The 16,759-nt window shown below is 38.3% G+C and overlaps 1 protein-coding gene across 2 annotated transcripts in view; it reads left to right on the top strand.

Annotated features, from left to right (window-relative positions):
* pag1 (phosphoprotein membrane anchor with glycosphingolipid microdomains 1) overlaps positions 1–15,046 on the top strand; it is a 55,372-nt gene extending 40,326 nt beyond the window's left edge. For both annotated transcript variants that reach the window (XM_051872476.1, XM_051872475.1), the window contains 6 exons: positions 1,290–1,511; positions 3,355–3,403; positions 6,709–6,805; positions 6,895–7,421; positions 11,519–11,575; positions 12,436–15,046. In XM_051872476.1, the coding sequence (XP_051728436.1) occupies positions 1,345–1,511; positions 3,355–3,403; positions 6,709–6,805; positions 6,895–7,421; positions 11,519–11,575; positions 12,436–12,750 (1,212 nt within the window). In that variant the 5' untranslated portion in view covers positions 1,290–1,344 and the 3' untranslated portion in view covers positions 12,751–15,046. The remainder of the gene's footprint in view (positions 1–1,289; positions 1,512–3,354; positions 3,404–6,708; positions 6,806–6,894; positions 7,422–11,518; positions 11,576–12,435) is intronic.
* Positions 15,047–16,759: the final 1,713 nt, after the last annotated feature.

The following is a 16,759-nucleotide window of genomic DNA, read 5'->3' as shown; positions in this document are numbered from 1 at the left end:
ATCTGGGGTTCACAGTTTTTGAGTTGATGAAAAGCTAATAATTAATTAAATAAAAAATGTAAAACTAAAATAAATAAAAGCTCAATTTAAATAAACAATGAAAATTAAAAACACTTACTAAAAAGATTAAATATTTTATTTGTTTACCTGCGTGTCATGTGGCTTTGGCCAGCATCAGAACTATGAACATGGACATGTGTTGTTAAATTATTGAAATATTAACTGTTATAAGTAATATTTTTATAAAAATATTTTTATATTTCATTCAAATGAAACCTACACTACTGAAACTAATGCTTAGGAGACATTGCTCACTGTTAAACAGCAATTATTTACGAATTAGTTTAAGAATCAGTTAATGTGTAAATGCCTACGCTTCAGTCACATTTGCATAGTTTCTTGAGTTGCACAATTGGCTTTTTCATCTCATACAAGCCTACAGTACTTCTTCTGGTATGCATTAACTATGGTTTTTAAGAGTAGGATGATTGTATTTGCATTCAAAAACAGCCAAAAGACTGAATAATTCCAACATAAAAACTTTGCTGTTCAGAATGAATGCCAACTTTATGCTCTTCGTGAATTTGGGTGGCTTTCCATTCTTCTGTTTCTTATCGGAGAGTTTGAGCGAGTGGAGAGGAAAGACTCACCCCTCGGAGAGAGGCAGCTGAGCTGTCCATCTCCTCTCTCACAAAAGATCAGAAGCACTGACCAGGGCTCAGTCTCCACTGGGATGCCAGCCATTTGATTGTTATCTGTCTATTCAGCTTGTGGAGGTGGGGCCCACCATCACACATCGTCCTGGACCAGAGCTCTGTTTAATCTGGCTCGGCTTTTTGGACTGCTGTCAAATAAAACTAGCCTACATGTTTAGGTTACTGAGTGAAAAGTCCAAGAGCCATTTGTTCTGAAGGAGCTGAGTTCACTGCAGTACCGCATGACAGGATCGTGCATCTGCACTAGTCTGCCCCCTTGTGGCTGTTGATTTGCAAAGCTCATGGAGACAAAGAATTCTACCACAGTGAGGGATGCTTGCAAGTTCTTCCATGACGTCATTTGGATCAGAGATTATCTATCCAGTTATTTCACAGAATTTCACACTTAGATATATCAACAATCTGACTCAGGATCTGGAACAAAACTATTAAGGTTTCAGATATTTCTCATTAAGATGATTTGGCCTGCTGATTCTATCAAGTGCAAAGGTCTTTTGGTAAACCATCAAACTGTTTTTATTCTTCTCTCCTCCCCCATTCTTTCTCTCTGGTTCTATCTATTTTTGTGTCCAGCCTCTGCTGTGAGGTGCATTTGGTCGATGAAGGCGACTCATCATTGTGATGTATAATGGCTCCTGCTCTGAGTGCTATGATGGGGTCAGGGGCCGTGGGGTCACAGGTCGCGGGGGCGGTGGTGCTGGCTAAAGGGGAGCTGGCACTTGTAGGCACGCTCACGGGACTCACGGCTTTCCTGCTGCTCTCGGTCCTGCTGCTGCTGTGTGCAAGCTGCCAGGGGTGAGTAACATTAAAACACTAGTTTTCTTTGACATTTTTATTGTGATTTTTTTTTTTTTTTCATGAATATTGTTGTTCCGAACTTATAGACCATTTGGGAGCAGACATCACAGTTACGTCACTGCAGTTGCAAGCGCATTGTGGTGGCAGAAAAACAGTGGTAACAACTGGAGGAAAATGGGCAAGATCCACGGAATAAGAGAAAAAATTGTTGTGCCTTTGGATGTCAGAATTGGAATGCAAATTTTTTTTTACAGAATACCATAGTCAAAGACGCCCTTTGAAGCTAAATGCGGACTTTTATGGTTGCAAGCTGTTAAATAGATAGACTGGACTGTATTTAGTGTAAACAATAGATCTACATAATACTCATATGCAGTTCATAGGGGGCATAATGTATTAGCCCTACAGTTACAATTAAATAATATTTAAACCTATAAAATCTTAAATAGAGAACATTTGAACCTATAACATTTTTCTCTCACAATTCTGACTTTTTTCATTTCTCAATTCTGACTTTATAATTCACAATTGCGATTATATGTCACAATTCTGAGGAAAAAAAGACAGAATTGCGGGATATATTTTCTGCGGGAAAAAAGGCAGAATATCGAGTTGAACTCGAAATTAAACTCGAAGTTACCTTTTTTTTTCTTTTGTTCTGTGGCTTCCTTAAACTGCTACTGCAGAACTGTCTTTTTCTGCCACCAGGTAGGCTCCGCCCACAAAACACATCATTGAAGTTTGCACCCAAATGGTCTATAGAGCAGGATTGCTAAAATTAGCTAAAATACAATTTCGTGATAAATGAGCAGGATCACATGGAATCTGCACCTTCAGAAAGTTCCAAAGAATTGGAATGCCATCAATCACAAAATTCAACACATCCCCTCACCCCTTCACACTTTATTACATATTTTGTCTAATTTAATTATGTTTTTTAATTTATATGCTTTCAGCTACTAATATTAGAGTCATGGTCTCATCTCCATTGAACACATTTGGATAAATCTGACCATAAATCCATTCTGCAGGATTCCACAGATTTTGTTCCCCAAATCAGCATGGAAAATGTTAACAAAAAAGTCCATTTGGACCTGCAAATGAGTTTTATAAATTAAACAGAAATTAAACTCTTATTTTACACAATATTTACTGAAAATTCACTAAATCATTTGAAAAAAAAAAAAAAGGTACACTCTGAATACCAACTGTTATTTAAAATAATAATAATAATAATAAAAAAATATTTTTTGTATAATTATTATAATATATACATTATAAAATATAAATAAAAATATTTTGGATTTTTGGATTTAGATTTTCAGTTATTATATCAGAATGGTAATAAAATAGAGAATTAAAAAATCGACCTGGCTCACAAATCAGTCTGTCACTAATATTTAGTATCCCTATATGTCATAGATTTAATTAACGTGCCATGCATTTCTTGAGAAGATAAGTTGTAAATAATAATAATATTTCTTCTTATTATTCTTACAATATTATTAAATATTTTTATATAATAGTAAGAAAATATTTAATATAAATATTTTTTTATTTTAACGTATAACCGGCAGTAAACTCCCAATGGTGATTTACTTTGGAGCAGATAAAGCTTAATCCTTGATTCAGTACTATATTAAATGTGATTTTAAATGTTTTGTTGTCTAGAACAAGGCTTAGTTTGCATCTTGGAATATGATGTTGAATGTTACAGTACAAAGACAAAGCAACACACAACAGATTCAGAGTACACAGTACACAAATCTACAGACTTAATCAAAATTTTTCAGTAATGCTTTCTCAAATTTCTCAGTAATCTCTCTCTCTGACTCCACAGGCAGAAAAAAGGGGGGCCGCCAGGAGACCATGAAAACCTGATGAATGGGGTAAGCACGTGCTACCACGATGCTTTTCATCTAAGAGATTGTAGCCTGTGCTGCCTCATTGTGGCTATACAATGTCCCTGTGAACCAGTCCTCTTTTTTAATTTCAAAAGGCATTTTCAATTAAACAGAGTCCGAAGATTACGTGAACCATCTTTAGAGTGTTTTAGTCATGAGAATGTGTGACCGCTGTGCTTGAGGGCCTGGTAAAGTCGGGAGAACGCAGAGGAGAATGGACGGTCATTGTGAGGCCCGGGTTTTGTGGGAGGAAAGCATGAAGCAGACAGATTAACATTTTTGTTTGGCCGCAGGGAGATGAGAAACTTCATGCATGAGTCGCCTTTCTCTTTGGGTCTGCTGCGTTTGAGTGGGTGTCTTGTGTGAAATTATCATCTGAGGAAAGAGTTCAAGAGTTCAGGAGATGTTTAGCAATCAGGAGATTAGTGTGACCTACTGAGGGCATAATTGACTGCTAAAACACACATACACATGCATATACACATACACAGCTGTATAGGCAGGGTCTGTGGGATTGTGTTATGCTTGAATTGTTCATTGTAACTGTCATTAAATGAGAGGGGCTGCCAGCATGTGTTCATGGCATGTTGACTGACTGTGAAGGCTTCTGGAGCACATACATGGGGCCACCTCACAGCAGATGTTGATTTTATGTTTATTATAATGTTCGTCAGGTTGTTTACCTCAACTTTATCATTAACTATACACACTACATTTGCATGCTGTGCACTAAAATAACAGCACTATGAAAGCTGGAAAATGTCTGTGGTCCTTATGCAAATGATGTTAAAGGATTAGTTCACTTTCAAATGAAAATTACCCCAAGCTTTACTTACCTTCAAGCCATCCTAGGTGTATATGACTTTATTCTTTCAGATGAACACAATCGGAGATATATTAACAAATATCCTGACGCATCTGAGATTTATAATGGCAGTGAGCGGGATCAATGAGTTATGAGCTGAAGAAAGTGTCTCCATCCACATTCATCCATCATAAACGTGTACTCCACACGGCTCCGGGGGGTTAATAAAGTTAGCGAAGCAATGGTATTGTGTAAAAAAAATATCCATATTTAACAAGTTACAAAGTAAAATATCTAGCTTCCGCCAGACCGACTTCCGCATTCTACTCACGAAGAAAGTGTAACGCCTCTCGCAGTTCAAAAAGCTTATGCTACGTCCTATACCTTCCCTATTCAACTTACGAGACGCCAGTTCCGTTTGTTTCATAATTTGAAAACGGAAGGCAGTCTGCCGGAAGCTAGATATTTTACTTCATAACTTGTTAAATATGGATTTTTTTTTTTTTTACACAAACGCATCCCTTCACTTCAGAAGGCCTTTATTAACCCCCTGAAGCCGTGTGGAGTGTTTATGATGGATGGATGTGGATGGAAGCACATTCTTCAGCTTCATACATTGATCCCGCTCACTGCCATTATAAAGCTTGGATGCGTCAGGATATTTATTAATAAATCTTCGACTGTGAGAAAGTCATATACACCTAGGATGGCTTGAGGGTGAGTAAAGCTTGGGGTAATTTTCATTTTAAAGTGAACTAATCCTTTAATGACAGTAGTTGGTTATGCACACAGTACAATAGAAACTACTGTGTATCAGGGGTTCACAACCTTTTCTGGTTTGTGACTCATTTTGGATTTTACAGGCATAGTTCTTAACCCTCCTGTTTCAGCAATGTTTTTGTGTGGGGTCAATATGCCTCCAGACATCACCGATTGGGTAAAAAATGTGTACAGGCATTTTGAAAACTCTGTAACACAAGATGTGCATGTTTATGAATTCTTCTAATAAATGTAATTAGCATATTTTTAAGAGATGTCAAAGTTGATTTGGAGTCAATTTGACCACAGACAGTACAGGAGGAATAACAACACATTTTATTACTTAGTCAGTCTAATTGTTGTTGACTTTAACAAGAACTTTAACAAATCATTTGGGCACAGGGATGTAATTGTGAAAAAGAGGTGGATAAACTATAAAACTCAATGGGCATCCTGCCACGTATTGGAAAAGAGATAAACCACCACTTGCATAAACCAAAGCAAAGTCTTTTAAATACTTTGCATGTCAAATACCTGAGTGCAAACAATTGCACTGCCTCAAACAGAAATTTTAATTTCATTTGTTTTAAAATATGCATTTATTATTAATACATGTCTATTAAAATATAAAAGGTTATTTTAAATTGTAATAATATTTCACAGTATTACTGTTTTTCCTGTGCATCCCTGGTGAGCATAAGAGACTGCTTTAAAAACAAAGAAATCTTACCGACCCCAAACCTTAAACAGACAAAAGCCATTGAATTAATTGTGCTTCATTTATTTTAATTTAAAAGGGAGCAGTTCATAGTTTAATCAGCTGTAAAGACTACAGTTTTAATCAGCTTTGCACCCTGGTCACATTGTAGCTGATATTCGTTACATTATTTTCAAGCTCAAGAGGAGCTACATATTTATAGGTGTAGTCAGGAAATAACTTTTTTTTAAGTAACCGCTTTGGCATCAACAAATGGGGTTGTGACCTCAAGGTTGAGACCGCCTCTATTATATAAAGTGAGTATTAACGATTGTGAAATGTTTAAGCAATTGCCTAACATTATCTGTCTGTTAACACTGTAATCCTCTTTAGTTTTGATGGATATCTGAAGTCTAACCTTTGCACGATAATGTATATCTTGCCTGTCGATATATTGAGGAGGGCTTCATTTAAATGGCGGTGTCTGTCACAGCCTGATAGGTTAAATGGGGTCTTTGTCTTGCTGTGACAATCTGAGTGGCTCTCAGCTTTAACCTTCTGTATCTGAAGGTCTTCATTACCCTGGCAACAGGCATTTTCAATGGGCTGCCACTAGGTGGTCCCATAGTGCTACTGCATAGTGTTTTTGCTATGATTTAAAAGATGAAAACAAGGAGCTTGATCCAAGTGTCTTTGTCTCTGGTTTCTTTATAGCAGGGGTTCTCAACATTTTTGGTCCATGACCCATTTTTTAAATTTAAATTCTTGCACTCCTACCTGTTTCACAGAGTTAAGCTATGTATGCTAGCGTCTCATAAACGACAAATTATGTTACATGGAGACAAACACATTTTACATTCAGGCAATATTACTAGAATTGACTCTGTAACTATAACTAATAATCAAAATCTGAACCCATTTGCAGGACAACCCTCATTTTGCATGCTGTCTGAATGGTGATTGCATCAATGAATAGAGTTTAGTTCACACATAGTGCATAGGTAACATTTATATCCTATGTCTCTGCAGGTGTCAGAAAAGGAAACATGTAGTCAGTCAGTAGAAAGCCATGGCACTGACTTGGCAGTCAGCAGCTCCCATAATGGGCCTCTAACAAGTGGTACAGGTAACAGTTCTCCACGAAAGTCTCACTGACACTGTTTGCAACTGACTATAACAGATATTCACACTCTTTCCCCTTACCTTTGTCCTCAGTACTCACGGACACAATGGACACAAGTCCCCAGCCTTCAGAAGACATACTGTCCAGCCAATCAGAGATCAGATCCTCTAAGTATCACCAGGATCGTGAATTACCCAGCATTCCACCTACCGATACCCTCCAAGCAGCTGTGGCCAATGCTCAAGTTGCCTCAGATGGCACGTACGAAGTGGTGAAGGAAAACGCCTCCCGTGATGTCAGTGTTGAGGACTGTCTGTATGAGACAGTGAAAGAGCTCAAGGACATTGGCCTACCCAACGGTACATTAAGCCCAGAGGAACCACCTGCACCTCTTCTCAACGGCCACCCAAGTCCTGCTACACCAGACCACACCATGCTGCCCAATGGTGTCGAGTATGCCTCCGTCAATCTCAGCAAGAAGAGCCGCTACAGCACTGACCTGGAGGCTAGGCGCTCTGCCGCCATTGTGAATCTCGCAGATCCTGAGGACGAAAAACCACCTCCCATACCAGACAAAGTGCTGGATGAGAATGACAACCAGCAGATTCCAAATGGACAGGTAGGGCTACCAAACTGTTTTCCTTATTAAAGTACCATTTTTGTCCTGTAGAGTTAATTCTAACAAAAAAGTAACAAAATGTTCCATGCATGCATCCACATTACTGTAATGTTTACCAAAGTACCAGTAAGTTGGTACCCCTGGTACCTTGGGGGTAGCTTAGAAGTGTCCAATCCTTCTCTTGACCTTCCTATCAGGTTTATCTCTAACATACCTGCTTGGAAGTTTCACAAGTTCACACTTACAAATAATCAGATAGAGTAAAGTAGTATGCGTATTTGGCGTGCTGTCCGAGGAGAGGGCTCTGAGCTCTGTATTTTGGCCCGAACCCAGAGTACTCCCCCCGTATCTCTGGTTAAGATAGTAACCAGGCAAGTGTGAGGAGACGGGGTGGTGGTAGGATGCTGAAAACTCTCCAAGAACATAGGTGAGTCAACTGCATATAGGCCTCCACTCATGCTGATTGGGTAGATGTGTTGATTGCTGATTGGAATGACGTGTTGATTGGATAGATAATTTGAACGTGTTCCTCCCTAACTTTGTTAATAAAACATAATTTCTAGTCGCTACGTCCAAAATTGCGTAGTGTCAGAGTATGTAACTACATTTAATGAAAAACATACTTTGCGATGTCCTGGCGTACTACGTCCACCATTGTCATGTGACTACAACTTCAGTCATGTCACTTTCCCGCCTTTTACGAATTCGCTCCCATGACCTCATGGGATAGTAAAGAATCCATTGTATAACATTTACAGTACCACTTTTCGCTTACTACAGCGTATGGCAGGGAATAGTCACAATATACAGGTGTTAACGATAACCATGCTTTTTAAAAATTGAAATATTGATATTGTGTTAATACTACACGTATGAAAATATCATAAATAATCTTGCGACAGGTTAACTGGTTGACACTCCAACACAGTAGTTGGCGGTATTGCACCTTATTGCTGGTTGCTACCCATCATAAATGGAAAAAAGATGAAGATAATCTTAATTAGTTGGCTCAGGTGTTTAATTAGGGTTGACGCTAACAATTAATGGCCTTCCATGAGCTTGATTGGACACCCCTGGGGTAGCATGTAAATCTCGTGGTAAATGAGTATGGTAATCATTCAGTACCATTATACATTTTGATGTATAATGGGATACCATTACCATGGTACCACCACAGTACTGTTGTAAGGTTCACTAAGGTGTTATAAAGTGAGTTAACAGTATCATTTGCTCTCCTGCAGTAATCACTTCCTTTAGCACGAGCTTTTCCATCCAACTCAGGATTGATGCGACCCTTCATACGTATAATCCAGAACAAAGAAGAATAATCTCAGAAACAGCCAAAAAAGGACTGCGCTAACATTCTCTAGTGAAGCTAAACTTAGAGACCTCAAGAGAACAATAGAGAACAGTGTGTTTCCAGTTTAATTACATTCTTTTAGGATATGTGCCCTGGTTGACGGTGATATACGTACGTGCGCCTGTAGCATACAAATGAAGCCATCTGTAGAGGAGAGCAGACAGGCTGCTGTTGTGCCCGCAGTCAATGTCTGCACACGGTGTAAGCATCCACTACAGCCACAGTTATTGTCGTCAGTCGAGGACACTCCTCACCTCTTTTGTTCATCACTCCCTCATGCACTCTCGCTCTGTCAATCTCTCTCTCCTTTGCTCGCTCTCTCTCCTTTTGTTGTTCTCATTTCATGTTTTTTTGCCCTGAATTTCTGCTTCCTTTGTCCTTGTACAATATCAATTATATGTCTTTTCCACCAAAAACGGTGCTAGTTCTCATGCTCGGCCAGAGATCTAAAAAACAGAATTGACTCACGCTTCTAATGACTTGAGCTGAGCTACATTATGAGTCTTTGTTTACAAGATTTGAGAATATACTTTAACATCAGAAATGCTTCAGTCAGAATTTATAATGAATAAAACTCAAATCAAGCAATCAGTATGCACTTTTGATATTTGTAAAATTTAGTTGGATTGAGAAATAAAGCGCGACGCGACTTATATAGGAACAGGATGTTCACCAACTGAACCAATGGTAACAGTAAGCAATAAATTTTTGCTTTGCATCAGACTTGCCAAAAGTGAGTTGTTTCAAAAACTTCCCAGCCCTCGGGCTTCTGACATCAATGGTTCCTGATTCGAAACCAGCAGATTTTAGGGGCCAGTGCAGCCAATTTTTCCCAACCTTTCTGCAGTGGAAATGTGTGTAATGGTTCCAGATTGGCCACTGGATCTGGCACTGGCACTCTGGAAAGGGGCTTTAGTGAATCTGTAGAAGTCAGATGGTGAGTCACTTCCTGAACCCTTTGGGGTAAAGTGTCCTCCCCAGTACTCAGTAAAATCAGCTGTTTACTCTATTATCTCCTACTACACTGTGGGTTTAAACTTGACGCCTGTCATTCCATATCCCTTTCGCCGTGGCCTGATGTAGACATGTAATGGGGCAGCAGTGATTCGTCTTATCGGTCACATCTTTGTGCTAACATATGCGCATAGGGATCAGAGCGTTCCAGCTGTCCACTGCCTGACAGCTCACCCTCATGATGAATGAGACGGCAGAGCATGTGTTTACAGGTACATCAGTCTGTGTTTAAAAAGAAAATCCGTCAGTTAAAGCTGGGACGGCCAAACTGACAAGCACATGCTGTAACACATGTACGCACATTGGACACATTGCCTCATTAGTTCACTGTGTGGACTGTATGCTTGGTTATTTGAGCGAAGCACGCAAGCCTGGCTTGAGTGGAGCACCATGTGTGTCATTATGCATTCGAGCCACTGTCACTTTGCTAGCGTGATGGACTGAGGGCAGCTGTCTTTGATAAGCTGTGATTTCAGCACATCAACACTCAAGAAGTCTCCTGCTGAAGGGAAGGACTTTTATTGTTAGTGCTGATGCCTTGTCAAAGGATGCGTGGGCACATGCTGACATCTGCGTGAAAGCAAATACTAATCGACACCATTGAGCGCAGCTCTACAGGCCATTGCCTCGTGCCCGGGCTGTACTGTCAGCATCCTGTCACACTCAGGGTATGTGAACTTCACAGGAATTCTGCCATTGGGGTATTCAAGGGAAAGTATGTGTTCAATCTGAAGGGCACTACAAATGGATATCAATAGTGAAATTACCCACCAGTTATTGCATACAACCTCAGTACTATGCAAAATCTGATCCACCTCAGTTATCTACGCAGGTGTTTGTGGGTATAGTCCCTTTCAAGGAAAGCCAGTTCACTCGGCGGCCATATTTGCAACGCCTCCAGGCAGCTATTTCAGTCACGCAAGTCCAACTCCAATCTACATGAATAAGGAAGTACTGGAACTGTGTGATGATCCTGATCTGTGTGATGACATTAAACACTGCTGATGATTATTCATTTCTTATATGGGCAAATCAATGGAAGAGGCACTTTAATTAATATAGAGGGCTGGACAGAGACAAAGGCAAGAGTGAATTAGCAGATAAGCCCTATTGTAAGAGACATTTGTTAGTTGTGATGAGGTCAGGGGTGTCTTTGTGGAGCTACAAAGATGGGCTATTAAATTAATTGCTTTGCTAATTAAACCAATATCAAAGCACATCTGGCTAGCTGCTGATACTCATTTTGCGTGATCATGATCAAAGCAAAACATACTTCAAGTTCATTGGGTGAGGTGGCTTCGTCAAAACAGGCTTGAAATTTTGGCACTAAATTTGCTCAGGATTAATCTTGAAGAGGATATAGCAAATTTCCCACTTGACTGTAATCTCTCTGTCAGTGAGGTGACTGAGACAGAGATTGATATTCTTCTCCAACAGCCAAGGTGTCTGTTATTGATCCACTGTAGGATTTACTTTGTTAATTAATGACACAGTTATAGATTCTCTTTGTAAATATACAACCGCTCTTGCTAGGAGAGGAACTGTACATTTGATTTCAATCAGTAACTCTTAAGTAATGAATGAGTGGCTTCATTTTTGCATCAATCAGTCCTTGACACTAGCATGTGTCAGCTGAAGTGAGCTATTTTCGGTGCTGCTGTATGTTTAAATTGATTAAATATGTTTTTAACTAATGGGTCTCATTTCAATCATTGTCCTACAGTTACACTCCCCTCCGATGACTCCAGAGCTTCAGGACAGTGTGTCTCCAGACAGTGAGGTAGGGTCTATCAACATCTCAGAGCCTTGTAAAGACCAACTTAAAGGGTTAGTTCACCCAAAAATGAAAATTCTGTCATTAATTACTCACACTCATGTCGTTCCACACTCATAAGACCTTCGTTCATCTTCGGAACACAAATTAAGATATTTTTGATGATATCTGAGAAGTAGGCTATCTGACTCCTCTATAGACAGCAATTTAACCACCACTTTCAAGGTCCAGAAAGGTACTAAAGACATCGCTAAAATAGTCGACGTGACTGCAGTGGTTCAACATTAATGTTTTGAAGTGACGAGAATACTTTGAGAATATGACTTTAATCAACAATATCTTCTCTTTTATGTCATTCTCGTACACTATTTACATTTACAGAGCTTCCAGGTTCTATGTCAAAACAGTGGCTCCTTATTGGCCGATGCTGTTCACATGAGCAGAACGATGCATGCATATGATGCTGATGCAGGAGCCGGCCAATACTGAGCTGGAGTTCTGATGTATTCTTGTTGCTTCATAAAATTAAGGTTGAACCACTGCAGCCACGGTGATTTTTTTTTAATGATGTCTTTAGTACCTTTCTGGACCTTGAAAGTGGTGTTAAATTGCTGTCTATGGAAGAGTCAGATACCTCTCGGATTTCATCAAAAATATCTTAATTTGTGTTCCGAAGATGAACGAAGGTCTTACGGGTGTGGAACGACATGAGGGTGAGTAATTAATGACAGAATTTTTGGGTGAACTAACCCTTTAAAGTCTTTGTAGGTTTTATCAACAATTAATAAGATTTGCATTTTAATATCACACTGAACCAAGTCTGTGGAGTAAAGATGTCTCATTCTCTGTTACATTTCCATTTTCAGTTATCAGACATGTACTCCAAGGTAGTGAAGAATACTGTAAAGGAAACTGAGAATGACTACAGCAGCATCGCAGAGATCAAAGGAATGGTGCCGGAGTCGACTTCCAGTGATCTTTATGCCACAGTTGGGGATGATTACCCAATGGCTCTTGGCTCCCAGCCTCCGGAGGGGCTTACAGAGAATGCAGACCCTGGGTACGAGGCCATCAAGATCGCCAAAGCCACTGAAGAGGCTCATCAGGGCAATGGGATCGTGGAACCTGACTATGAGAGCGTGGGGGAACTGGGTCTGAACGGGGAGATCTCTCGTCTCTGACCACCCTTCTAAGGGACTGTGGACAATGAGAACTCACTTCTTTGAGGTTTAGAAGTGGAATTTGGAGTGGTATCATAAGAATAATGCACTTAACCTTTCCTGATTGAATGTTTCTCAGTATAGCATTTATGCACCCCATTGTTTTTGAACATTATTAATGAAAGGGTTCATTCAGACCTGTGACCCAGCACAGGAAATGAAACACTCTAGAGTCGCTCAGAAGAGGGTTTGTTATGCTATTCACGTGGATAAATGGGGAGCACAAACCTGAGGTGCCCCTTTTATATCATCTGTGCTCATTGGCATCATTTATGACAAATATTTTTTGCCATGGCCAGTTTTGTCCCCACCATTTTCTGAAATAGCTTGCAATTGGGATGTATCTAATGCAGCAATGTTCTCTCCAGCACACACACCATCTCAGATATCAATATATGTGCTCCAATCTATTGCTTTTCCTCAGCTCATTCCCGTTCTAGAGAAATCACAAAACAAACTGCTAACAGTTTTGTTCCCACTACTGATATCCACTCATGTAAAGCTGTAATTATGGTTAGAGTTCCATTAGGGTGGATTAGAAACCCAAACCACTAATATACAAAGGAATCATCAATGCTAGACCAAAGATTCAGAATTCATATGTAGAAATATTCAGCGAGAATGACTGCTGCATTGAGAACTTAGCAACAAATGTGCGACTGAAATTAGTTTAAATTATTTAAAGACATTTATAATGGTAATGACTGACTCGAAAATAGGCTACCACACACGATATCGGTATATTACATAGACTACTTATCAAAACAGTAAAAGATCATGTTATTTTTGCATATCCTAATTAATATTCAAAAGCTAAGCCTTCACTATTTTGTGGCTTAACAGCACATCTATATAACCCCCTTATCACATTTCAAAACAAAGTCACACCAGTGGCTGTTGTCTTATAAGAAATATTGTATTCATAAAGTGTACTAGTAGTTTCCACGCTTTTGCACACCGCATCTGCTGTAAGCTGCACTCTGCCTGCTTGTTTTCACGTGATACTAGTTGAGCAACTGACGGAGTTGTGTCCTTATATAACCCCGAAAAGAGAACCAATCAAATACAGTCAACAGCAGACCTCTCGGCTCAGTCCATTAAGGAAGTACACTCATTTTAATCATTCAGAACTGCTGGAGCATTTCGTTTTACAAGTAGTAAGCAAGTGACTTTCACGTAACACATATCAAAATATAAAAGAAGAACATTTAAGTGTAGCCATCATTCTGAGCCTTTTAACATGTTTTATAATTAATGTGTCAAATGACAGGCTCAGTTGAGGAAGTGATCTTTTAGGTACGCAAAGTTAAGCACACTCATTTATGAGTGTACTAAAAGGGTATTAATGAAAAGTTGACTATTATCTATTGCTGGTGTTCAGTTGTTCACTAATTGCCATTTGTGATGTAATTGAGCTATGTTGCATCAATATGTATGTGTGATTTTATTTTTTTATTTTTTATTGACGCAGCTGTATTAAGTGTATCAGATACATTATATATTTCAGATATTGTTTGGTTTTCACATGTAATAGGTACGCAACATTTCAAAAGGCTGAAAAGCACATCATGGTACTGCCACACTGCAGCTTTGCCTGGCAGCTTAGTAAATGTACTTTATTATCAGGTATGCATTTAGCTGCTTTTACATTCATGTAGCAGTATAATCAAAGTCCAGACGCCGCATGGGACAACTTCATGCCAAGAGACACTTGTAAATATTCAAATGACTATTTTGATCTGTTAAATTATATCATTGTTTAAGTATGGTTCTGTAATGATTGGCGACTGCTCTCAAATGACAGCATGAGGAAATTTTATAGTTTGTTTGTATTGAGGAACTATTGAAACTTTAAGAGTCAGTGGAATTCATGCTGTTTTCTAGATGCATTTTTAATGAAAGAAAGTTTAAAGGAGGTTTATTAACATTTAAAAGGCTAATAGCAGGAATATGTATCGCTTTGGATTTCTTTAGCACTATTTAAAATGTGAGGTTTAAATAAGGACTGTGGATGGAGTCCCAATGTTGTCCGTGTTTGCTTGTAATGGTACATTGTGTTGGTACAGGTTCCATATTGAGAAGATCCTTGTTATAGTTAATATCATGGTGAAACTTTGTATGTTTTGTTTCTCCCTCTAACCAAATTCTGTGTATTTAGTTGTAAATAAGAATGAATTTTGCATTTGTTTATTTCATCATAATCTTTGTATTGTGGTATTTGCTTCTTAAACAATATAGTCATGCTGGACTAATATAATGTGTGTGCATGTGTTTATCCACATCAACTGATTTATTAACATAATTTTTTCTTAATAGTGCTATATTTACATGGCAATTTCAGTAAGACAAGGGCATTTATATTGCACAAAAACACAGTATAATCTGTTGATATTTAATCTGTCGATACATAAATTCACAAGTGTAGAAAAACAACCTGCAATAAGTTTTATTATCATGTCAACGCACTGGTATTAGGGGACTTTAAGAACACATATCACTGTACAGCCTGTTATTGATTGAATCTGTGATCAAAGCAACATTCATTTTCAATGCAAGTATTCCATAAGGGAGCGGTGGCAAACAAGGGCACTGAATAGATTTTTTTATTTTCACTTCATAAGGATAAATTGTTTCTTAAAAGATTAAATCTTTTCAGCCATGCCTTAAGGGGTTTTTCCTATAGACCGTTTGTTATATACAAATCATGCCCACAAGCACACAGTAATTATATACATTGAGAAATGATCAATGCTACCATCAATTCAGAACTCACACTGACAAGCACATTCAACAACATGTACATGTTTGTGTTTAACCGGACACAAGGGTAACAATGTCCAATTAAGGCTTTATAATGCACAAAAGAGGGTGGATTACTTCTGAAATGTAATCGGTACAAATTGCACAACTAAAACTGTAATAATGTAAGAATATTTGAGATGGCATTGTATTATGCTACTTCTATTACTTTGAAAAAAGGAACATTCCTTAAACTACACCTTTATCAAGAACAGAAAGAGACTTTCATATAGCTTCTTACTGCATGTTTTAAATGAAAATCTAAAAATCTTTATTACTGCTAGTTTAATAATTAAATCATGTGCTGATAAAATGTAGCTATAGTTTGAATGCTCTGTAAGTCACTTTGAATAAAAATGCCAAATGCATAAAAGTGAACATTTGAATCAACCATTAAATTATAGCCTTTTGAACTGCAAATACAAGGATTGAGGCTAGTGGTATTTTCCATGTGTCTGAAGGAAGGTTATTTCAGTATGTGGTCAAATGAGAACTGAGACAGGTTTCTCTTTATTGTAAGTAGTGCTAGTAGGCTCACCTGCTTGGGATATGCAGTTAATTTCAGTGTAAATAACTCGTTTCAAGTTTGTGATGAGTTTGTGACTGACATTACATTGATATTATTTGTCATAATAAATTTTATGGGAGTAACCTGAAGTTATGCTGCCTTCACATGCTCTCTGAATTATCGTAATTATGAGTTTCTAAAAATTGCACATGAACGCCCTCTCAAATCTAAACTTGAATGCGATGAGCTCGTAATCACGACTTCAGAAGTGGGAAGTAAGAAAAACAGTATGCGAAAAAAAGAGTAGTGTGTAACTTATTAAATGTCATTTCATTTCATTTAGGCTTGTATTATAGGAGATAGTTCAGCCAGAAATGTAAATTCTGTCATCATTTATCATTTACCAAGTGAATGGTGATAGATGTTATTCTGCCATCTCCTTTTGTGTTCTATGGAAGAAAGACATTCATACAGATTTGTAACAACATGAGAATGACAAACTGATGACAATATCCTCATTTTTGGGTGAGCTATCCCTTTAAGACGTCAAAAATAGAAATATGTCCACAGCGTTTCCTTCCTCCGCATAACAAATCGTTTAAATATTTGCATTATGTTCAGAGTCAGACAAGTTTATGTTTTGGTATGTGGCAAGTGTGACTG

The sequence above is a fragment of the Ctenopharyngodon idella genome, chromosome 19, assembly GCF_019924925.1.
Source record: "Ctenopharyngodon idella isolate HZGC_01 chromosome 19, HZGC01, whole genome shotgun sequence".
NCBI lineage: Eukaryota > Metazoa > Chordata > Actinopteri > Cypriniformes > Xenocyprididae > Ctenopharyngodon > Ctenopharyngodon idella.
This window is presented reverse-complemented; position numbering and strand designations above follow the sequence as displayed.